At 37.2% G+C, this 25,956-nt stretch overlaps 1 protein-coding gene across 1 annotated transcript in view; it reads left to right on the top strand.

Annotated features, from left to right (window-relative positions):
• Nucleotides 1-13,586, top strand: part of ptgfrnb (prostaglandin F2 receptor inhibitor b) — a 46,416-nt gene extending 32,830 nt beyond the window's left edge. Inside the window, exons 8-9 of the mRNA XM_039648365.2 lie at nt 6,805-7,110; nt 9,147-13,586. Of these exons, the coding sequence (XP_039504299.2) occupies nt 6,805-7,110; nt 9,147-9,310 (470 nt within the window). The 3' untranslated portion in view covers nt 9,311-13,586. The remainder of the gene's footprint in view (nt 1-6,804; nt 7,111-9,146) is intronic.
• Nucleotides 13,587-25,956: the final 12,370 nt, after the last annotated feature.

Genomic DNA, 25,956 nt, shown 5'->3' with positions numbered 1-25,956 from the left:
AAATGCAGATATACATAAAAAAAAGTGAAAATAAATAAATGCATAAATAAATAAATGAAAACATAAATGAATGTGGGAAAATATTTAATTATACATAAATATGGAAATAAAAGTATAAACAGTCTTTTTTTCATTTCTTTGTGTATTTTTTTTTTTATTCATTTTTTTTTATTTTTATAGTTTTGGTCCTCCATATTTACAGCGTGATCTGTGGACACACTGAAACTTTGAAAACTTTGGAGATACTGATACTATTTCTTTGCGTATTTATTTATGTATGTATTCATTTTAAAGTTTTATAGGTTTGTTCCTACATATGTAAATTCCCCTTTTTGGGTGGAAGGAAAAACATGCCATTTTAATCTTTAAATGCAAATGAGCTTCTGCTCCGCCCCCTTTCCAGAAGAGGGCGGAGCCTCGGACCAAAGCTGTTTGTTTTTTATTATAATCTCTCTTGCGCTCACGTGACAGTACAGTTTCATCATCACGAAAGTTCATGCGTCTAAACTTCAGATTTTCTGAGCGCACACATCCTAAACTTAATATACACACTTTATGTACTTAAAATGAGCATTTCATCTTATTTCAGATTTATTTATACAATATTATAGTATTTATTTATATTTAGCTTTTATTTTTATATTTTCAGTTTTAGTTCATGTAATTCTTATAAGGTTTTTTATTTGTTCTTAAATATATATTTAGATTTATTTCAATTTTTTTGTCATTTTAGTACTTCTACTTGTTGCCAAGGCGACAGTTCTAATTTTTTTTAATTACGTTTAAAATTTAAGTTTTTCATTGAATACTTTTTCCCTCTTTATTTCAGTTAATGAAAACAATTTTAATTTTAGCTAACACTTACAAGGACCAAATGAGATCTTTTTGTCTTTTATGGGTTTTCTTTCCTGTGCGCGTGTGTTTTATGAGCCTGTGTGTGTGTGTGTGTATATGACAGTATTATCATGTCACGTTGAGATTAAAGTGTGGCAGCTGAAATCCGAACAACTGTTTTCCTGGAGACACATTCTGCCGTGTTATGTTATCTGTAAGAATGCTTTAACTCGTTGTAGTCTATCATTCGTCTATTAGCTCTCATTGGCTGCTGCTTGATTCTGTCCTCAGGCCAGAGTCTTGCGCATCAGTACCAGTGTAATCTCAGGGGATGAACAGCATGCACTTCCCCTCGGCGGTGGCTCTTCATAACCATCTTTGCTGTCCCAGAAAAGAGCAGGTTCTAGTCCTCCGTCTGTGTCTTTATCAGCCTTTGCTCCTTCCTCCACACATGCTTATGATTTACCGTCGGTTCAAAGTGAAAATCTACTATCAATTTGCGCAGTCGGTCAGATTTCGCCGCTTCCATTGAAGCTCGAGAAGCTGATTGTCGGATCTCAGATCACGCTGGTGAACAGGATCCTCAGGTTTTAAATATTAAGAAACAATTATAATTTTTAAAGTAATCATGAAATTCCATATTTACTTCTCAGTGATTTTATTTTATCATAAATTGATATATTTTTAGCATGTGTTTTGTTTCTAATTTTTTTTTATCTTAATCAGATTTTAAATAAGAAAAGGATAATGAAAGTAGTGTCCAAAGGTATAACATTTTTATTTAATAGAAAAAATAGCTTAATTATTTTTCGTTTTTTAATATTTTAAGAAATTTCATTTGTTGATCGGGATTTAATTAAATATTAAAGTAAAATAAAGTAATTTGGAAAGTCATGATTTATTTATTTTTAAGTAACTTTACATTTTTTTTTACTCAATTGTTTTAATATGCATAATATATATTAACATATTTTCTACACTTTATTTTGTTTTTAATATTTGTTAAATAAATTTAAAACAAACAAAATAAATGTTTTTCATTTTAATCAGATTTTTTTGAATGAAAGTGTATTTATTTTTCAGCTGCATTGTTACTCATTGTCAAAGATATAACATTTTTATTTAATAGAAAAAAATATTTCATTATTTTTAGTTTTTTAATATTTTTTGATCAGGATTTAAATATTAAAGTAAAATAAAGTAATTAGGAAATTCAGCATTTATTTATTTATCAGTCCCTTTTTAAAATGTTTTTACTCCATTGTCTTAATATATATATATAATCTACACTTCATATTTTCTTTTTAATATTTGTATTTATTCTTAATTAATTTAATATTTTGCTTTTTAAATTTTTTCATTTAATTTAAATCTTGTTAGTGAATTTTTTCAGTGCAATAAAATGAGAAACTATCTACGAATCAAAAAAAAGTATCAAATTTCAAAAGGACTTTTGAAATTATTATATTCATTATATGTTAACTTTATAATTTTGTCTCAGCGAAAATGTGTTTGAATAGGCCTTAACATCCGGAAGTCTCTCATGTGCGTTTAGACAGAGGATTCACAAAATCTGTGACCCCCTGTGCAAATCATTTGGGTTGAGCACATTAAATTGAATGGCTTTTCACTATTCATAAGTCCCTCAGGCCAGATGTGTGCGTGTGTTCGTCAGCTCATATCCCACAATGCCTTGCTGTGACCTCGTCCGCTCCTTTCCCACAAACTCTATCAACTGCGCTCCAACCCTCTCCTCATTATTCGGAGTCCAGTTCCAAACACATTAGTTCAGGATAGACACGGGATGGAGATGGTAGCATTTCTGCTTGAGAGCGTCTCGCTATCTCAAACGCGAGGGAATGACTCGATACGTCATGAAGATTAAACCTTGCTATTACTGGAAGAGTTGATCATCCACCGATTAGATGCAGTCCTCGAAAATGTGTTTTGCTAAGGCGAGCATCACTGGTGCTAGTGCTCATACTAGAACAAAACCCCGTCACATTTATGATTTCCACCTGCTAGACATTAAACCCGGTGATTAAATGCCACAGATATACATCGAAGGACGGTGAAATTACATAGCAACAAGATATTTTTTCATTTTAACATTCACATCACTCGCAAACGGTCATCTCTATAAATGAGGCGGTTTGGCGTCCAAGGATTTCTCGTAGCACAATAGCAGCCTGGTCAAACATGAGCTTATAATTAACCGCATTACCCACAATCCTCTGACGAATCCGCAGAATAACTGTAATTAGCAGGATATCGAATATGACTTAAATCTATTGCACTCCAGGTCAGTGCACTTTTGTTCTCTGTACATCTTTATATATTCATCACAGGATTCAGTTGTTTCAGATGTTTCTCCTGAACAAAAGACTCCAGTAATCTCACATGCATCTCGTCCTCAGCTATGTGCTCACATTACGTCTTAATTTATCAGTTATTGACTAATTTATGTCTGTTTTTTTTTAAAGATATAATTGAGGAGAAACGTCTGAGATCAAGTTGATTCTTAAAAGAAGCATAACTGGGATTTCCATATCACTCACTCACTCACTCACTCACTCAGTCAGTCACTCACTCAGTCACTCACTCAGTCATTTACTCACTAACTCACTTAGCCAGTCATTTACTCACTCATTCATCTATTTACTCACTCAGTCATTTACTCACTCATTCAGGTATTTACTCACTCACTCACTGTCATTTACTCACTCACTCATTCATTTACTCACTCACTTACTCACTCAGCCATTTACTCACTCACTCATTCATTTACTCACTCACTTACTCACTCAGCCATTTACTCACTCACTCAGTCATTTACTTACTCACTCAGTCACTCACTCAGTCATTTACTTACTCACTCACTCACTCACTCACTCACTCAGCCATTTACTCACTCACTCAGTCATTTACTCACTCACTCAGTCATTTACTCACTCAGTCACTCAGTCATTCACTCAGTCACTCACTCGCTGTCTTTTTCTCACTCACTCAGCCATTTACTCACTCACTCACTCACTCACTCACTTATTCATTCAGTCAGTCAGTCATTTACTCACTCACTCACTTATTCAGTCAGTCAGTCAGTCAATCATTTACTCACTCACTCACTCACCTACTCACTCAGTCATTTACTCACTCACTCACTCACTCACTTACTCACACAGTCATTTACTCACTCATTTACTCATTTACTCAGTGATTTACTCACTCACTCAGTTAGTCTTTTACTCACTCACTCACTCACTCAGTCTTTTACTTACTCACTCACTCACTCACTTATTCAGTCAGTCAGTCAGTCAATCATTTACTCACTCACTCACTCACTCACTTACTCACTTACACAGTCATTTACTCACTCATTTACTCATTCACACAGTCATTTACTCACTTACTCAGTGATTTACTCACTCACTCACTCAGTCTTTTACTCACTCACTCACTCACTCAGTCTTTTACTCACTCACTCATGCACTCAGTGCTTTACTCACTCAATTACTCAGTCAGTAATTTACTCGCTCACTAACTCACTCAGTAATTTACTCTCTCACTTACTCACTTACTAACTCAGTCATTTACTCACTCACTCACTCAGTCAGTCACTTACTCAGTCAGTCAGTCAGTGATTTACTCACTTATTTAGACAGTAATTGACTCACTCACTCACTCACTCACTGAGTCACTCACTCATGCACTTATTTATTTATGCATGCATTTATTTAACCTTTTATTTGTTTATTCATGCATTTACTTATGGATCTATTTTTTTATTTATGCACTTATATATTATTTTATGCATTTTATTTATCCATTTCATTATTTGTGCATTTATCTAGTATTGCATTTATATGAATTATTCTAGTAAAACTTGTGCATATTAGTTGTAAATATAATTTGTATCGTAGTTTTAGGGTTTACAGCGTTCTGTTGTCATAGCAAATATGTTGTAAAATTGCATTCAAGTTTCCTGAGCTATAAAGAGCGATAACATTTTCTTCTAGGTGAAGCTCCTGTAATGCTTTGGTCCTTTTTTTTTTCTTTCCCTCATTTTCTTTGTTTTTCCACTCGTCTTCCCCACTTTGTCTTCCTCATCTGTGTAAGACCGTTGTAAAGGTCTTTGAGTCAGCGCGTGGGTTTGACAGCAGTGGGCCGTCATACAGTCAGTCTAATTGCTAGTTTGAGACCATCATGGCTTTATAGTCGTCGCTTTCACTCTTTCTCTCCACAGAGCCAGCTACATCTGTGCATTTCGTTGCCATTCCAGTGACGGAAGATGGAAAGCGTTATTTTTATAGGACATGCCACATCTTCTAATTGATCTTGGGTTCTTTGAACCAGTATGTGTTAGTGAGGGGAAAAGACTTTTGCTAGAAATGAAGCCGAAAGATTTGCTATTTGATGAGATCTTGGCACGACCTCCATGGTAATAAGCTATGCTAGAAAATGTGGTGGAAGATCCTTTAATAAACGCTTCTCAGAGGAAAGGGTTTTTGGAGATTTGCAGTCCTAAAAATATGTCCTCGTTGGTATTTTTGAATCTAGTGGCATTTCTTTGCTCCACAGCGAGGTAGATTAGAAACTTAATATCTTCTTGTGACATAAGGTTATTGTAGAGGAAAAAAACGCATGCCACAATTTTTAATTCGATGTTGCTTTGTAACTAAATTCACAAGGTCCCTAAGCAGTGTTCACTATACTCTCTGCACACTGAGCAGAAGATGAACACCTCTTAAAAAAGTATATTCCAGGTTTAAGTCAAATTAAGCTGCTTTATGTATGCATGTGCTGTATGTATTTATGCATTTATTTACACACATTTTTAAAATGCATTTATTTAACCAAATTTAATTACATAATTTTTTACAGTCAATTTAGCATTTAAAGGAGTAGTTCACTTTTAAAAAAACTTTTGCTGATAATTTACTCGCCCCCATGTCATCCAAGATGTCCATGTCTTTCTTTCTTCAGTCGAAAAGAAATTAAGGTTTTTGATGAAAACATTCCAGGATTTTTCTCTATATAATGGACTTCAATGGGAACCAAACGGTTCAAGGTCCAAAAGACAGTTTCAGTGCAAACTGTTCAAAGGGCTTTAAACGATTCCAGGCGATGAATAAGGGTCTTATCAAGCGAAGCGATCGCTCATTTAATAAATAAACATAACAAAGTTTTATAAGCTCAAATGCTCGCCTTGCTCTGTTCTGTGATGCGGGTTCGTGACTCTCCTGTTCGAACTCGTTTATCAAAATGAACAAATCTTTTTTCGTGTCATTTGGTTCATTCAACAAAAGAAATGAACGAGTTGACTCGGAAAAAGATTTGTTCATTTTGATGAACGAGTTTCAACAGGAGAGTCGCACAGAAGAGCAAGGCGAGCATTTGAGCTTATAAAACTTAAACTTTGTTATTTATTTATTAAATGAGCGATCGTTTCGCTTGATAAGACCCTTATTCATCGTCTGGAATCGTTTAAAGCCCTTTGAACAGTTTGCACTGAAACGGTCATTTGGACCTTGAACCGTTTGGTTCCCATTGAAGTCCATTATATGGAGAAAATCCTGGAATGTTTTCATCAAAAACCTTAATTTTTTTTTTCGACTGAAGAAAGAAAGACATGGACATCTTGGATGACACGGGGGTGAGTAAATTATCAGCAAAAGGTTTTTTAAAAGTCAACTACTCCTTCAAAGCATTCTCTTGTCATGGCAATATTGTTGTAAAATTGGATAAAACTCAGTAAGCAATGTTGTCACTCTAAAATTGTGTTTGCAGATCGGCACCTTTCACTTCCATTGTATATCATTCACTGTCATCCAGATTTGATCTGATTTGGAGAAAAAAAAGCCTATTTTTAGCTTTCCTTTCCTTTAATCGTGGTAAAACACCCTCGCATAGCTTACTGCTTTATTTTGCAGTGCGTATGACTGATAATTCTGTGATTTCTTCCCCGTTCAGATGATGTAGTGTACGAGATGAAGTGGTTCCTGGGTCGTCTGAGGGGTTCCAGCAGCCAGACCCTGTTAGCCAGCATGGACCGCTGGGGCGTCGTGCGCAAAAGCCCTCGCAACGACAGCAGCGACTGCAGCCTGGAGCGCCTGGGACACAGAAGATTCGCCATGAACGTCCACAGCACACAGGACAGTGACGCCGGAGACTATCACTGCACTGTCACACCCTGGATCCGCTCACCCGCCACCGGGATCTGGAGCAAAGAGCCGGACGTCTCCTCACAGAGAGTGTTCCTCAACGTGAAGTTCGCATGTAAGTGGACTGAACAATTTCTAAGATGAGTAACAGAATTGCTAATGTAACACTCAGACAAAGTCATGCAAGTTTAACAGGTTTTTCTACACTAATGGGAGGCTGCCAGCATTTGACACTCACTCCCATGGCAATATTACATTCATCCGAAACCTATCAATGCATGTTGCAGCATGCATGTGGAATATTAAAACAGCTTGGTCGAGGAATTGTCCAGAAAAAGTTTAATTGTCATCCGTTTAGTCTTCAGTAAGTCTTTAATAAAACCTAGGAGAAAAATATGAAGCTGTTTTCCGTACAACAATTCATAGTGAATCTTTTCAAGCGCCACAAAGGCCCCAAAACACCATAAAACACTTCACTTTAGTCCATACAACATCTATCAAAGTTATGATATCTTGCTTTTATGATATATTCTTAATGTGCATGCAAAAGCTTTATTTATGAATGCATGCATGTAAACATTTAAATTAGGGCTGTCAGTTAAACACGTTATTAACGGCGTTAATGCAAACCCATTTTTATCGCGCGATTAACAGTCTTTTTGGCCAAGCAAACTTTGTCATTTTTGTTCACATGCTTTTGCGACAGGACGCTATGGAAGCTTGTTTCCGCCACAGAATGAAAAATAAAAAAGGTAATTGCGACTTTTTCTCACAATTCAGACTTTGTTTCTCAGAATTGCGAGATGTAAAGTCAGATTTGCGTGATATAAAGTCAAAATTTTGAGATATAAAGTCACAATTTCGAGATATAAAGTCACAATTGCGAGATATAAAATCACAATTGTGAGATATAAAGTAAGAATTGCGAGATATAAAGTCACAATTGTGAGATTTAAACTATTCTGAGGGGGGAAAAAAGTTTTTCTTAGAATATTTTAATTTTCTTTTCTTAGAATTAGCCTCGTAACTCGCAATTACGAGTTTATATCTCACAATTCTGAAAAAAAAGATGTCAGAATTTCGACATATAAACTCGCAATTATGTGTTATAAAGTCAGAATTGCGAGATGTAAACTTGCAATTGTGAGATAAAAAGTCGCACTTCTGTCTTTTTTTCTCAGAATTGCGACTTTATATCACGCAATTCTAACTTTGTATCACGCAATTCTGACTTCATATCTCGCAATTGTGAGATAAAAAGTCGCAATTCATTTTTTTATTTATTTTTTACTCAGTGGCGGAAACAAGCTTCTACAGGACGTGGCATGTGTGGCGCTGCGCTATGAAACCCATTCATTTCAATGGCTTGCGCCGCGTGAGGACGTTTTGTTGTTTCGTCGACCAAAGCGCAAGCGGATCTAGGTAGACCGTAAACTAAACAACAGACACACCACACACTCGTTTGGGCTTGCAATCCAGCCAAATAGTTGGTTAACATTAAGTTTTGAGTGGATGACGAGTGCGAGACGCCGTAATGGATGCAAACAAGATTCTGAATTGAAAGTTTACTTTACTATAAAGTTGCCAAATGGTCCCATTGACAAAACCAAAGTGATCTGTGTGTTTTGTCGTTGTGAACTGAGCTATCATCATCACAGCACATCCAGTCTGAAATACCACTTGATGATGGCCAAGCACACACACACACACGCACACACAGCTGATGCGACTTCTCCACCCCCTCGTCAATATCAGAATATTTCTTTCACCTTTTTATTGATGGACAGTGTAACACTGTGTGAGCGATTATTTGCTCCAAGTGAGAATGTTAATGTGAAATTCAACACAGTATATGCTAATCCAAGCCAATCCACTTTTACATGTTGATAAGAGCATTAAAATGAGAAAAAAAGAAATCAAGAGACATTTAGAATAGATAAAAATTTGCGATTAATCGCGAGTTAACTATGACATTAATGCGATTAATCGCGATTAAATATTTTGTTTTGTTTTCGTTTTGACGGCACTAATTTAAATTATTATAAATTATATTAAAATCACAGTCTAAATCATAACTAAGTCATCTTGTTTTTTATAATTATTCTTTATAAATGCACCCTAACTTGTTTGTGTCCGTGTGCAAATACTCAGTGTGGGACTCGATGAAGCTGCCTTTGCTGTATGGGATCTGTGCGTCAGTAACTGTGGGTGTCTTCTCTCTGGTCCTGGGCCTGGTCTGCGCTCACTGCTGCTGTAAAACAGCTACAGCTACTCCACGCTCTCGCAACAAACTCATGGAGCTGGAGATGGATTGACAAAGACAGTACAGTTGTCCTCTTCCGTCCTGGACGGCTTGGTGACAACTGATAAACGCTGGGACACATCCCGTCACATTATGCATCGCCTGGAGGGAGAAACTATAACTACTGAATCCGAGTCGACGACCATGGCGAATTACTCAAATATTGCACTAAACACATTCTTATATCAGCCGGGAACACTTTTGTTGGATTTATCAACAGTCTGCATTGAAACAAGAAGTGTTAAAGAAGACTTTTTTTACACTCTGAGGACATACCTGCCAAGATCCGAGCAGATTTTGACAAATTGAAGGATTATATTACACTACATCAAGCTCCAAAGAGACTGTTTGCTTCCAGATCAGGGTTTAAAGATACTAGTTTATACCATGATTCTTCTGAATATGGTGCTACTCTCCTTCGGCAAGGCGTGGGAGGAGCTGAACCCATGTCACAATGGGAAAGACGATCTTTTATCTGTGATTTTGTGACGTTGTTCATTGTCGTACTGTGTGCATCATTCAGCTTTGATTACCAACCCATCCAGAGTTGACCAGTTCTGACCAACCCATCCCTCTAACTAGCCAAACATGATCAACTGGTTAACTGTAATGCCATAGGGGTGGCCACACTACATTTTAAGACCTGAAAGAATTCGATTTATTGAAAGAGAAGTATTTTTTTAGATACAGGATGAATTCACATTGTTTAAATATACCTTTTCGCCTGTTTCCAGTGACAACACAACCCATCTGTTAAGCTAGCTAGCTAGCAACACTCTAGCAACCATCTAGAGCACCTTAGGAACTGTTTAGTAACACCTAAGGAACTGATTAGCAACTCTGCAGTGAACACTAAAAAAATGCTACCTAGCAACAGCCTAGAAAAGACCCAAAGGATCATGACAACTGCATAGAAACGCCCTACACTGTAAAAAAAATATTGATGGTTTAACTTAAAAAAGTAAGTAACCTGGTTGCCTTAAAATTTTAAGTTCATTGAACTGGAAAAAGTGAGTTAATACAATGAAGGAGAATGATCTAATCATCAGAAACTCAAAATTATATGTTATCTGAACTCCTAGCAACAACAGCATTCTAGAAAACACCAAGAGCATCCTAGCAACTGCATAGAAACACCCTAGCAACTACCTACGACACTAAAAAACACTAAGAGCATCCTAGCAACTGCATTGAAACACCCTAGCAACTACCTACAACACTAAAACACACTAAGAGCATCCTAGCAACAGTCTGGAAACCACTTTGAACACCATAGCAACTGCTTAGATACACCCTAGCAACTACTTACAACATTGTACTGCAGCAAAGATCAAGGACATCATAGAAACAGCTTAGAAACCTCTTTGGACAATGTAGCAACTGCATAAAAATGCCCTAGCAATTCTACAAAACACTGAGCGTTATAGCAACCAACTAGAACACCATAACAACTGCATGGTAACGCCCTAGCAACTATCAAAACAACCTATTGTAGCAAAGACCAAGAGCAAGCCAAGAAACCACTTTGACACTTTGACTCGCCCTAGCAACTATACAAGACTTTGAGCATCATAGCAACCAACTAGATAGAACACACCATGACAACTGCATAGAAACGCCCTAGCAACTACCAAAACAATTTACTGTTGCAAAGACCAAGAACAAGCCAAAAAAAAACAATTTAAGCGCCATAACAACTGCCCGGAACACCATAGCAACTGCATAGGAATACCCTAGCAACTCCACAACATTCTGAGCATCACAGCAACCACCCAGAACACCATAGCGACTGCATAAAAACACCCTATCAACACTACAACACTCTGAACACCATAGCAACCGCCCAGAACACCATAGCGACTGCATAGAAACACCCTATCAACACTACAACACTCTGAACATCATAGCAACCACCCAGAACACCATATCGACTGCATAGAATCACCCTATCAACTCTACAACACTCTGATCACCATAGCAACCACCCAAAACACCATAGCGACTGCATAGAAACACCCTATCAACTCTACAACACTCTGAGCGCCATAGCAACCACCCAGAACACCATAGCGACTGCATAGAAACACCCTATCAACTCTACAACACTCTGATCACCATAGCAACCACCCAGAACACCATAGCCACTGCATAGAAACACTCTATCAACTCTACAACACTCTGAACACCATAGCAACCACCCAGAACACCATAGCGACTGCATAGAAACACCCTATCAACTCTACAACACTCTGATCACCATAGCAACCACCCAGAACACCATAGCGACTGCATAGAAACACCCTATCAACTCTACAACACTTTGAGCACCATAGCAACCACCCAGAACACCATAGTGACTGCATAGAAACACCCTATCAACTCTACAACACTCTGATCACCATAGCAACCGCCCAGAACACCATAGCGACTGCATAGAAACACCCTATCAACACTACAACACTCTGAACATCATAGCAACCACCCAGAACACCATATCGACTGCATAGAATCACCCTATCAACTCTACAACACTCTGATCACCATAGCAACCACCCAAAACACCATAGCGACTGCATAGAAACACCCTATCAACTCTACAACACTCTGAGCGCCATAGCAACCACCCAGAACACCATAGCGACTGCATAGAAACACCCTATCAACTCTACAAAACTTTGATCACCATAGCAACCACCCAGAACACCATAGCAACTGCATAGAAACACCCCATCAACTCTACAACACTCTGATCACCATAGCAACCACCCAGAACACCATAGCGACTGCATAGAAACACCCGAGTAACTACATACTCCATCAGAACAAACCTAGTTTGTCTGTAACAACCTTTGTAAAGCTAGCCTCAAAGTTTCTCTTCCTGCAGTGTAAGTTCATGTCCTCTAAACTGATACTGATGTCAGAATGAGCGTTTGATGATCAGCCAGGAGGTGAGTCAGTGATGTTAATGTTCCTAATCACCCTGAAACTGAAAAGATAGAAGTCCTGACCTACGCACATTCTCACACAGCCCGTGTTTACAAGAGCAGAGGCGGCCTTTGCAGTTCAGAGTCTCGTTTCACAGAAACAATGGAAGGAAAAAAAAGACAAATGCAACGTGACTGCAATTTGACGGCTACATTAACAATATAACCCCATATTTCTCTCTTTATAGTCTATTTATAAACGCTTTCTATCTCTTTAATCAGAACTATTGTCACAGTCATGACCGAAAAACAAAACACCATTCAATCTTCGTCCCTCGGCTGAAATCGATTGATACTAAAAGCGCTTAATTAAATACCCTTGTGTTAAAGAGTTAGTCATTAGTCAATCATTCAGTCAAACGATTTGTTCAAAATGTGTGATTCATTCAGGGACACCGCAGACGTGAGCGAGTCGTCGAGTCGTTAATTAGAACGATTCATCCAAAACGCTAACAATTCTTTCGGATGTTTTCGATACACACCTGCCTCATGTGTGTGCGGGTCTTATTGAGCACAAGTGAAGCGGCTGAAACAGTAAACGCCGTTACTGTACATGGGTGTGAATGTGTGGCCGCCCCTCGAGCTGGACAAATGTCGACTCATTGGCTGCTAGAGTCAGTCAGAGGTCATGATTCGCTGGGCCTCGGGCCTGGTCTTGAAGCGCCGCTAACAGCTTGAGCAAGTAGAGCTGAAACTCAATGGCGTCCATTAAGGCCAAAAGACCCCCAGAACAAGGACGCTTGTGTTCGGTGACGCCTCAAGGGCAACAGTCGGCCTGTTTCTGCTTTGTCTGCTTCTGAGGGCCTTTGTCTCCATTCCTGAACTAAAAAAGCCCCCACATGAAAGATAGTGGAGATTCATGGGTTTGTTCTCAATCTCTTCTCCTCAGTTTTAAACTTCTACTGTTTAGTTAATTTAATCCTCTCAGACTTTATTTTCTAGATGATTTCAGTCTCAAGTGTGCTTGTTGGCTTTTGTAAACTTTATACTTTTTAAGAAAATGAGGAAACCGTCCCTTTGACACTGTTAGAATGTTCACCGTTTAGAATACAGCGATGTCATCATGCAAACTGAACAGCGATTGGTCTTCGATCTTGAGTTTATTTGCATACTGAATTGTGATTGGTGAAAGACTGTTGAGTGGGTTATTGAATGAGTGATTAGTGGTGGGCACGATAGATAATAAGCATGTGAAATTAATACAGAGTTATTTTAGAAGGAACCGGATATGATGTCATGGTCCAGTGTTTTTGTTTTCAAAAAGTAATAAATTATCAATAATAATAAATTCAAAATGTTATAATATTCACTGCCTCATCTTGCGTATGTGTATAACTCATTATAATTAATACGATTTTTAATGGTTTTATGATCAGTCTCTTCTGCTCACGAATGCTGCATTAATTTGATCAAAAACGGTAATATTATGAAAAACAGATGTTTTCTATGTGAATATATATAATCGAAGCTGAATTTTCAGCATTATTACTCCAGTCTTCAGTGATGATCCTTCAGAAATCACTCTAATATGATGATCTGATGCTAAAGTAACATTTATGACTATTATCAATTTTGAACACAGTTGTGTTTATTCATTCTTCAATGAATAGAAAAGTTCTAAAGAACAGCATTTATTTGAAATAGAAATCTTTTGTAACATTACAAATCTGTCACATTTATTATTAAAATAATAATAATAATAATAATAATATTTTAAACTGTACTGTACAGCCAAAAACTAAAACAAACGTTTTGTACAATTATGTTGCTGCCTTGCAAATTTTGCTGTTTCTTTATGGAAATGCAAATGTAGTCTGCCATAGGCATCCACTTGCAAATTTATACATTTTATCCTTTCGCATGGGGTCATGTGCAGATAAATCTGAAATAGCACATTATTTATGATAATTGTGACATCTTGAAGGGATAGTTCACTTTGAAATGAATTTTTGATATGTTTTATCTTACCTCAAGGGCATCCAAGATGTAGGTGTCTTTGTTTCCGCAGTAGTTTCAGTTTTTATATTTTTAGGTCAAACCGTTCTTGTCTGTCAGTCATATAATGGAGGTCTATGGTCACCACCTCAAAGAGCATGCACAGAGAAGTCCAAATTAAACATGATTTAATGACTCGTGAATGCAAGTACACGTTGATGGCCTAAGACACGAAACGAGCGGTTTGTGTGAGAAAACGAACAGTATTTTTATCGTTTTTACCTCTTGTTACCTAACCATAGCCACAAAGCACCCGCGCCCTCAGATCACTTGGATGTGGCTGAGAGGTAAAATCGTTTTCTCACACAAACCGCTCGTTTCGTGTCTTAGGCCATCAATGTGTACTTACATTTACGAGTCATTAAATCATGTTTAATTTGGACTTCTCTGTGCATGCTCTTTGAGGTGGTGACCATAGACCTCCATTATACGAACGGTTTGACCTAAAAATATCAACATTGAAAAAAGACACCTACATCTTGGATGCCCTTAATTTTATTATTAAAAATTAATTTCAAAGTGAACTATCCCTTTAATGACCACACACGTCATTTGTGCAGAATTTTATATGACAGCGCCGTATATTTCTATGCGTGTGTCAATAAGGTTTTCGGCAAATGCATTGGAAGGAAATGTCTCTAATGCTTATTTTTGATGTTTTTCCACTGGCTGGGAAACTCTTCTGCTGTAATTGCTGCTGATTGGCTGTGTGGGACTGGAAATGCGTTCGTCAACTGTGTGACGGGCAATTTGTTCGCTCTGTGTTGCAGCATGTTCCACTTTCCTCTTCTTTTCTTTTTTTAGCAGCAGTCTGTCGCTCTTCTCGAATTCACTCTAATTTGACACTCTCACTTATATGTGCGGTTCTGCTCTTGAGGCAACCCTGAACCTCATGAAGAAAACAGCGCACGGCAACTGTAGAGCAATAGTTCATCATTTTACACCATGGAACAGTATTACAAATATGATCAGAAAAAAAGCATTATTTTGGTGCATATCCAAAACAAAATGTTTTACTATGGCGGCGGCCCTATGTACAAAATAGTTGTACAGTATCAGGTATGTACTGTAATGTAATGAAACAGTACCTGGGTAAAATATTAGGTGTCTTCATTTGATCTCTGATATACTGTGGCTAACTCATAAACATTGTTCTGTTTTCCAGTGGCTTGTAAAGTCTCTGGACGGAGTGGTGAAATACGGTCAGGAGTGTAATGAGAACATCACTCTCGGCTCCTCAGTGTAAATGTTAAACCGAAGACGAGGAATCCTTTGGGGTCTCGTCAACGTCATGGCAACATTATAAACCCACCACGGTGAGGAACTGAGCCTTTGCACAGATTTACACTCAAGTTCTTACAGTCACTGTGCCAACACATATTGTGCATGCCATGCTTATGAATATATTTGCATGATGTGCACATTTATTAAACGGTCAAATTTCACTGCAAGTTCAAAAGGAACAAAAACTCACTGTAATGGTCATGCAATCGATTCTGTGTTTTTAATATATTGATAAATATATATTAGGCAATACATGCAGTATGAATAATTTTATTCAGCGAGGATGCATTAAATGTTTCAAATAAATGCTGTCCATCAATTCATCTAAGAATTAAATACAAATACATAAAATCTATCCTGGTTTCCATTAAAGTATGAACTGTTTTCAACATTGATAATAATCAGAAATGCATGATCAGATTTCTGAAGGATCATGTGACACTGAAGACTGGAGTAATGATGATCACAGAACATAAATTAGACTTTAAAATATACTTACCTAGAAAATAGCTGTTTTAAATTGTAATAATATTAAATTTTTTACTGAATTTTTTTCTCAAACTATTTCAGCATTGGGGAGCAAAAGTGCCGTCTTTCAAAAACATAAAAAAAAAACTCTGACAATGCTGGATCGATGTGCCTGTGCTCAAACAGGTCCAGTTCTCCTTGTAAGGCCGTCTGCTACACAGGGCACACGTCCATCCATCACTGAGCGAGTGTGTGTTGCCATTGAGTCTCTGCAGTCGCTCTTATCCATATGACACTTTCCATGCCAGACTGAAAATGCTCAGTTTAACCCTTAAAGTTTCTGATTTGAATACTATTGCACGGTATAAAGACCTACTGTTTTTAAAGGGGTCCTATTATGCCCTTTTACAAAGTCTTGATTTTGTTTTTAGGTTGTACTAGAATACGTTTTCATGCTTAATTGTTCGAAAAATGCATTTTTTTTTACATTATTACAGGTACTGTCTCCCCAGTCTGGTTTTGATGAAGCCCCTCCTTCCGAAATACGAAATGTCCTGTGATTGGTTAGCTGGCCCAGTGTGTTGTGATTGGCAACGCTTAGCATGTGTTCAGGAAATGTCCCGCCCCTTCATAACCTGAAGCTCTTCTCAGATGTAAATATTAACAATGGCGTCAATTTCAAACCCTTTCGAGCCTGATTCAGACCCTGACAATGTTAACAAACAAAGGGATTGTGCTGAACCAATTCGACGAATTCGACAATTCGACGAATGATTAAAAATGGGCTAATTCGTACGAATTCATATGCCCTCACTCGTACGAATTAGTACGATTTTACTAAATCGTACATATTTTACGAATTGGCCAATTCGTATAAATTCGTACGAATGACCTACCCCTTACCCCGCCCCTAAACCTACCCATCACATGGGGTTTAGACAAATCGTACAAATTCGTACGAGTGAGGTCGTACGAATTAGAGCTAGACCGATTTATCGGCAGGCCGATATTATCGGCAGGCCGATATTAGGCATTTTTAGACATTAGGCATTCGGTATCGGCAGTTATAATGGCCGATAAATGAATATTTCAAAAATAAAATAAAAACAGACGAATCACGCTTTAATTGAATAACAATTAAAAGAACATCCCCATCAGTTCTCTTAACTCAAATAAACGTGACAAAATTTGTGAATTAGCTAGTAATAATTTACGTTGCGTTGTTACAGTGTAGTTGACTGACTGTCCTTTTAAATTTTCACTCTGTGACTGAAGTATTTCTGTAATATAGCAATGAGACGTATCATCTCTCCTTGGCCTGTTATGTTGAAAATGTATGTTTTACAATTTGCAGTATGACGTCATCCATTGTTAAATTATGGCTCATCATAGACTAGCTAACCACAAAGCTAGCTAACGCCACTATCATCAGTCTGTTCTGTTGTGACAATAAAAGAAACAAGTTTACTTTTAAAATGCTTTTTATTATTTTAGTTAAAACTCATTAATAACTTCAAATAATTAATGTTAGGGAAATCTGTTAAAATTTTGTTGCGCGTTTTTAAAAAAAATAAAATAAAATAAAAATCGGCCGATATATCGGATTTTAAAACCAACAAATATTTGTATCGGTATCGGCCTTCAAAATCCTTTATCGCTCGGGCTCTAGTACGAATTAGACACTTTTTAATCATTCGTCGAATTCGTACGAATTGGTCATGAGATAGGATAGGCTGAACGGATATCAAACACGGAATTCACTTTCACTTTCATTTTTTTTCCTTTTCTAATAGAGTTGATTCGATGTTATCCACCATTTTGTGATGTCACCAACCAAGGAAGAAACTTGTTGTAGTTCCTACCAGCCATTTGTTGTAGTCCTTAAAGTGATTTCTGTTAAAGAAAATATCCCCCTTTGCTTTGAAGTGTCGTAACTTTGCAGATGTTATTATGCTCAAACAAAAACATTACATACTAACTAACGTTAGAAAAGTGAAATCATAATCAAGGACCCCTACGCAACAGATTTGCTGTGTTCACGCCCATGTTGTAATTACAGAATTGACGAGATGACGAAGCTGTACAAGGACTCGAAATGCTGCCAACGGTGAGTCGAGCTCACAGAAAATTTCGAGGACGTGATTTGAATGAAGTCGAAATCTTGTAATTACGGTAATTCCGACGTCTCATGAACACACCCATTATTTCACACTATGGCTTTTCCACTTGCTTACTTCCCTTCGTCTTGGACTCGGATGTGCATCATTGCAGTATTATGCGATTAAATTTCAACATCATTAAAATATTATACACTATTATACACTATTATGCAATTAATTCTCAAAATAATGAATGTATTATACAGTACAGTTAAGTGGTTTACGTTCCCAGGGCTGCGGTGGTCACGTGGTACAAGGAAGATCTCTCAGAAAATTCCCATCTTACAAGCTGTAATTACCATCTCTGAGGGCATGAACGCTTTTTACAATCTTGTAGTTACGGTAATTAGGCAACAACATGGCTTGAACGCACCTAGTACAGCATTTACGTCATATTACCCTTTAATTCAAGTGACATTCAGCAATGAAAATTTTTTTTTTTAGATATTTGAGTCAAGAGTTTGGTTAATATTGGATTTCAGAACACCTTATTTCTGCCAGATATATATATATATATATATATATATATATATATATATATATATATATATTCACATAAAATTGGATTTAAAGACGGTAGATGGTATTTAAAAAAATGTTTATGTTAAAATACTTAAGTTGACATTAGTTCTGGTTCATAATTGGAAATGGAAAATGCATTGTGGGCTACAGACGGTATTTCACAGTGTACATTTCTGCAAATAAGGTCATTATGCTGCACACTACATGCATACTGTAGAAGTACAACCTACCTCATTCAAATTGAATACATGAAGCTAATAATACACTCATAACAGATGAGCAGAATATCATGCAGATTGTGGCGTGAGTTTTGGGATCCATTCAAGGCAGCAGAAGGATCCTCGTCGGCGCACCTCATGTTCACAAAACCACTCTAAACATCTTCCTGACCGTATACAACACTAAACTAAACGGACAGGACGGCCCGCACTTTAAACCAAACTATAAACTATCATGTTTGGACGTAGAATGCTGAGAAGTTACATTCAGACTAGGTTTCTACAGCATATTCAGGTTTCTTGTAAAGCTATCTGTCTCCTTGTGTTTAATACAAATCAGTTTCATGGCCGGTCTAAGAATAGTGAAGTGCGTTCAGAGAAACATTGCTTTGATATTCTGCTATCTAATGCAGTGGCATATTTAAGTCAGAGGAGCCGTCACTGTCTTTTAGTCTTTTATTTGCTTCAAAAATCTCAGCAGTAATTCTCTAAGCTGTTAATTTAAAGATTAAAGTGACTGATGGTAAAAAAAAGTCCAACTTTAAAGATCACAGGCATCAACTGAGTTTATTTGTGGACTAAACCGACAGGGTCACATATACTGTTAATCATTTCACCGGAAAGAAAAAGAACAAGAGTTTTTCTCCAAGACTGCATTGAGATTGAATAGAGAGTGAATGGAGACTTATTTTGCATCTCAACTATATCTCGAACTGTGCTCAATATACCATCTGCAGTCTAGAGATAACAGATACGAACTCATCTTAGGTGACAACTGCTGGACACTCCGTTGGGTCTGTTCTTATTCATTATTCACTTCTTGTTCTTATTCTCTTATTCACAGGTAATTGCGACTTTTTATATTTGTCAGATGCAAAGTCGCAATTGCGAGATAAAAAGTCGCAATTCTGTTTTTTTTTTCACAATTGCGACTTTATTTCTCAGAATTGCGAGTTTATATCTCGCAATTGCGACTTTATTTCTCAGAATTGCGAGTTTATATCTCATAATCACGACTTTATTTCTTAGAATTGCGAGTTTGTATCTCGCAATTGCGACTTTATTTCTCAGAATTGCGAGTTTATATCTCATAATCACGACTATTTCTTAGAATTGCGAGTTTATATCTCGCAATTGCAACTTTATTTCTAAGAATTGCGAGTTTATATCTCGCAATTGCAACTTTATTTCTCAGAATTGCGAGTTTATATCTCATAATCACGACTTTATTTCTCAGAATTATGAGTTTATATCTCGCAATTGCGACTTTATTTCTCAGAATTGCAAGTTTGTATCTCGCAATTGCAACTTTATTTCTCAGAATTGCGACTTTATATCTCGCAATTGCGACTATTTCTCAGAATTGCGACTATTTCTCAGAATTGCGACTTAATATCTCGCAATTGCGACTTTATTTTTCAGAATTGCGACTATATCTCGCAATTGCGACTATTTCTCAGAATTGCGACTTTATTTCTCAGAATTGCGACTTAATATCTCGCAATTGCGACTTTATTTTTCAGAATTGCGAGTTTATATCTCGCAATTGTGACTATTTCTCAGAATTGTGACTATTTTTCAGAATTGCGAGTTTATATCTCGCTATTGTGACTATTTCTCAGAATTGCGACTTTATTTCTCAGAATTGCGACTTAATATCTCGCAATTGCGACTTTATTTCTCAGAATTGTGACTTTATTTCTCAGAATTGCGAGTTTATATCTCGCAATTGCAACTTTATTTCCCAGAATTGTGAGTTTATATCACGCAATTGCGACTTTATTTCTCAGAATTGCGACTTTATGTCTAGCAATTGCAACTTTATTTCTCAGAATTGCGACTTTATATCACGCAATTGCAACTTTATTTCTCAGAATTGCGACTTTATATCACGCAATTGCAACTTTATTTCTCAGAATTGCGACAATTCTGACTTCATATCTCGCAATTGTGAGGTAAAAAGTCAATTTTTTTTTTATTCAGAGGCAGAAACAAGCTTCCATAAAATGGAATAAAATTGTTGAATAAAATTGCTAAAACTAAAACAAAAATCTGAAAAAAAATATTAACACAAAAGCATATTTAACAGCATATAAACAACACCAAAATAATGTTGCTAATAAGTGTCCTGACATATGAACGAGCATCTTCATCTGGGATGTTCACACACATTGTAATGCATACATGAGAAACATTTCTTTTTCTCTTCCTCTCCCTGTTATCAATCATTTGTCATGAACACGGGTCTTCTGGTTTCCTAAAATGGTCTGATGAGCTCCATCTGTGCCCGTGGTTATCAGAAACATGTCCTCCTCTAGTCATAGAAACATGTCCACTGCTGTTGGATCATTAGCGTTCATGATAAGCGTCTTCTGGCGGCGAGTCTTATCGGCACGTTTAGCAACTCTAGCGCCATCACCGAACGACTCGGCCACTCGTGATGCCTTACATGCTTTCATCATTGGTTGTGTGACAAAAATAGCATGTCCTCATTATTATAACATGTGTGAAGTTTTGTGGCTCACTCCACGTGAAGCAAACGCTCTCTGACGGCTTTGAGGAAGAAGTGCTCTTTCATGCCGGTCTCTGTCGAGCTCCAGTGGATGTCATTGACCTATAAAAAGTGAAAGTCGTTGTGTGTCTGGTGTTTGCAGCACCATTTTATCAAGCACAATGCTATAATGACTATGTGCTACATTTGAATTTGAATTTAGCCCCACCCCTTATGTAGCCCCGCCCCTTCTGTCTAGGTAAGGTAAAATCTTACAGATTTATGAATGAACTGCCTGTCTTCCTGATCTATCCGCTTTGACATTACATTTCTTCAATAATAACTTTCATTAAAGGAGTAGTTAGGAACTAGTAGGTACTTTTGCCTATTGCCTATACAGTAGCTGTGAATTCGGACTTCTTTTGTCACATACTGTTTTGACTACTATATAGTAGGGAAGAATGCAATTTTGGATCCGCCATACTTGTTTGGTGTATTGTTTTTTTGCGTACTATATAGTAGGGAAGTATTTGATTTCAAACGCAGCAAATGAGCTGCCACTTTGTTAGGGTGATGAGGCTGGTTGTCAGGGCGTTGCTATGCAGTTGCTAGGGTGTTCTGTGTGGTTGCCAAAGTGTTGCTAGAATGTTCTGGATTGTTTCCAGGATGTTGCCATGAGGGTGTTCTATGCGGTTGATAACACATTGCAAGTGTTCCGGATGGTTGCCAGGGTGTTGCTACATGGTTCCTAAAACTGTTTATGTAGTTGTTAGGCCATATCTGTGCGATTGCTGGTATGTTTGAGTAGGTGCTGAAATGTTCTGGATGGTTGCCAGGGTGTTAATGTGTTTGCTAAGGTGTTCTGAGTGGTGTGTAGTGCGTTGCTATGTGGTTGCTAGGGTAGGGGCTAAAATGTTCTGGTGTTGCTATGCAGTTTGCTACGGTGTTCTGTGTAGTTGGTAATGTGTTGCTGGGTGGTTTCTATGAAGTTCTGGGTGGTTGCTATGCAGTTGCTAGGGTGCTGTATGTCATTTTTAGCACATTGCTGGATTGTTGTGTGTGATTGCCAGGAGTGCCAGGGATTTAGAGTGGGATCAAATCTGTGTTTGCTAATATTTTCTGGGTGGTTGTTATTTTATTGTGGCTGTTTACTTGAATGATACTCTGTGGTTGCTAGGGTCTTCTAGAGGGTTGCCAAAGCATTGTTATGTGATTTCTAAGGAGTTGCTACTAAGGTGTACTGATTGGTTGCCAAGGCTCTGCTGTATCATCGCATGTTTACGTGTGTTCCGGGTGGTTGCCGGGGTGTTGTTATGTGCTGGGTGTTGTTTTTGCACCCCTGTATCTTCACATGGCACTAGTTTTTCCAGGAACTGGATGAACTGATCAAATGCACACTTAAATGCAATTTTGAGGTGCTAATTGGTGTGATCTCTATCCATAAATATCTACATTTACATTTATTCATTTAGCTTTCATTCATCCAAAGCGACTTGCAATAGAGGAACATAAGCTATTCATCAGAGCCAACAAAAACCATAGTGTACAATGAATGCACATAGGAGGGATCTTCTGTCGTCCTCTACTCTACTACACAGTGCTCAGACACAGAGCCGGTGTTGAAACAACCCAAGGGTTCGACTAACCTATTTATCTTCTTTCTATTTGTGCTCAATGGCTGCTGGGGCCTGAAGCTGCGGTCAAAGGAAGTGTCACTAGCTAAACTATCCTACCGATTTAAGACGAAGAACACCTCAAAATAAGATTTATGGAGGTTTCGTGTTTTTATCGTTTTCTGTCATCATTTATCCACTCTCATGTCTTTTGAAATTTTGCATATTCAAGTCAAATGCATACAAGCTGATCGTATTCATGCAATGAAAGTGAATGGTAATATTCTGTTATTGGTCAATTTGGAAATGGAAGACCCAGTCAAGTGCACTGCATTGCTGAATACTATAACCAGCACAATATATGCAAATTATGCATACAGAAAATGTGTGCATACTGGTGCATACTATACTGCCATTATAGTAAGGGTAATTTGTTAGTATACTATTGCAAATATACTAGTCTTCACTACATGTTTGATTACTGTCAGCTTTGAGCTCTTCTGCCCCCTAGTGCATACTGAAAGAGAGCTGTCAATCAAAACTACACTCCAGGAGGAAGGAGGCGGGGTGCTGTCATGCTAGAAATTTCCACCATTACACAATAAGTACGGAATATTATAAAAAAGGGATAAAAAGGTACATGTCTAATCACCAAAAACTGACAAATTACTATTTTTTTGTTATTGTACAGAGACTGTATAATTTATTTTATGATAGACTACACAGTATGGCACTAAACCGATTGTGATTTCACACTAGAGTTACGTTTATAGCCTTGACCTACATAGTCACACCTGGCCTTTATGACTACATACAAAAAGATCTTTATCTACTCATGTACTAACTACCAAAAGTGATTTTCTTCGTAGAAACTTCTGAACTGAGAGACGATGCTGCCACCGTCTGGTGATTATATATAGTTGCACACATATAACACTCACACATATAAATTAAAATATTACAATATAATAGTTGTGATACAACCAATAAAACCTCATTCATTCATAATCAAGACAAATACAGACACAAATGTAGGATGACCTACTCTGAGGTATTATTACCTACACCAAAATAGCGCTTTCCATGTGAAAACATCTCCCCCCTACGGAAGCCCTGAACCGCAACCTAAAAAAAAAAAAAAGTCAGTAAAAAAAAAAAAATCTAAAAAAAAAAAAAAAATCTGTAAAAAAAAAAAATCTGTAAAAAAAAAAAATCTGTAAAAAAAAAAAAAAATCTAGCATTTCGAGATTAAAGTCGAAATGTTTCGAGATTAAAGTCGAAATGTTTCGAGATTAAAGTCGGAATGTTTCGAGATTAAAGTCGAAATGTTTCGAGATTAAAGTCGAAATGTTTCGAGATTAAAGTCGAAACATTGTGCAGTGCGCGTCCACTGGCTCAGAGCGCGCGCGCGTGTGTGTGTGAAGTCGAACTGCCATGGATAAACACAAAATAGTAGCTTTTTACTTTTATCTGGGCTTTCAACAAAATTCTACACACGTCACACGTGCTACTGAGGTGTTTTCGTGCTCGTCTCAACACTATCTGGGTCGAGAACACAACAGTAACTGTTCGGTCTCCTCTTCCCCGTAAATACGCTCTGGATACACAGTGTGAAACTCGCTATCGCGTAGAAGCTGCGCGTGTGTGCTTTCCATTGTCTCACATTGCCGCACACACAGGCATTCATAATGGCCAATAGCGAGTTTCACACACTGTGTGTGTGTGTGTGTGTTTTGTTTCATCAAAGGAGACCGAAAAGCTACTATTTTGGGTTTATCCATGGCAATTCAACTTCACACACACGCGCGCGCTCTGAGCCAGTGGACGCGCACTGTTATGAATGCACAATGTTTCGACTTTAATCTCGAAACATTTCGACTTTAATCTCGAAACATTTCGACTTTAATCTCGAAACATTCCGACTTTAATCTCGAAACATTTCGACTTTAATCTCGAAACATTTCGACTTTAATCTCGAAACATTTCGACTTTAATCTCGAAATGCTAGATTTTTTTTTTTTTTTTACAGATTTTTTTTTTACAGATTTTTTTTTTTTTTAAGATTTTTTTTTTTTTTACTGACTTTTTTTTTTTTTTTTAGGTTGCGGTTCAGGGCTTCCGTACCCCCCACATGTTTTGAAGATGAAATGTTATCTCGTGTCATGTTCCTGTTGATGTGTGTAATCATTCGTGGGTTAGGTTAGATGGCACTCACAGATAGTATGCTGAACATGAAGAGATCACAAAAACAGTTTGATGAAGTTTGAAGGTTTATAATGACAAAATACCATAGTGACTAGATTTAAAAAAAAAAACTTTCTCTTTTTATTACATAGACAGTGATTTTATTGTTTCATAATAATGCAGTAGCCTATAGTTAAGCTTCTCTGTTTAGATTATCAGTAACCCAGTAAAATTAAAGCACACTAAAAAAGACATGTATATTCTTTGGGTAGCATGTCAACCCCTTGAAATAGGATATAATATATGTCATATTATCATTGATATTTTATTATGAACAAAACAGCAAATAGTCCTGCTCTGCATGTTTAAATAAACTGCATAGATTCATTTAGGCTATGTTAATCATTCAGTAGCTTACTAAGCTATTTGTCCAAGCTATAAGTAATTAGCTAGCTATCAACGCCAAAGTTTAAGGATCAATTAATACAGCTACATTTATGTAGGCTATAGGCTATCTATATTCAACATTTGGATCAAAATCAAAACCTTTCATCAAATTTTGAACAATGGCCAACCCATTCTTGTCTTAGGACAACTTTGATGAACTTTTTTGATCCACCTCTTAATGTTGACTTCTGTATCTGTATAGGCTATATATATTAAACATAAAGTTTAATTTAGGCTACATCAATACCTTGTAGGCCTAATGTACCTGGATTTGAACCATGTCAGGCTACGAGT

Source organism: Pimephales promelas, chromosome 6, assembly GCF_988280905.1.
Source record: "Pimephales promelas chromosome 6, fPimPro1.hap1.1, whole genome shotgun sequence".
Classification (NCBI taxonomy): Eukaryota; Metazoa; Chordata; class Actinopteri; order Cypriniformes; family Leuciscidae; genus Pimephales; species Pimephales promelas.
Note: the sequence above shows the minus strand (reverse complement) of the source record. Positions and strands in the feature narration are given on the sequence as shown.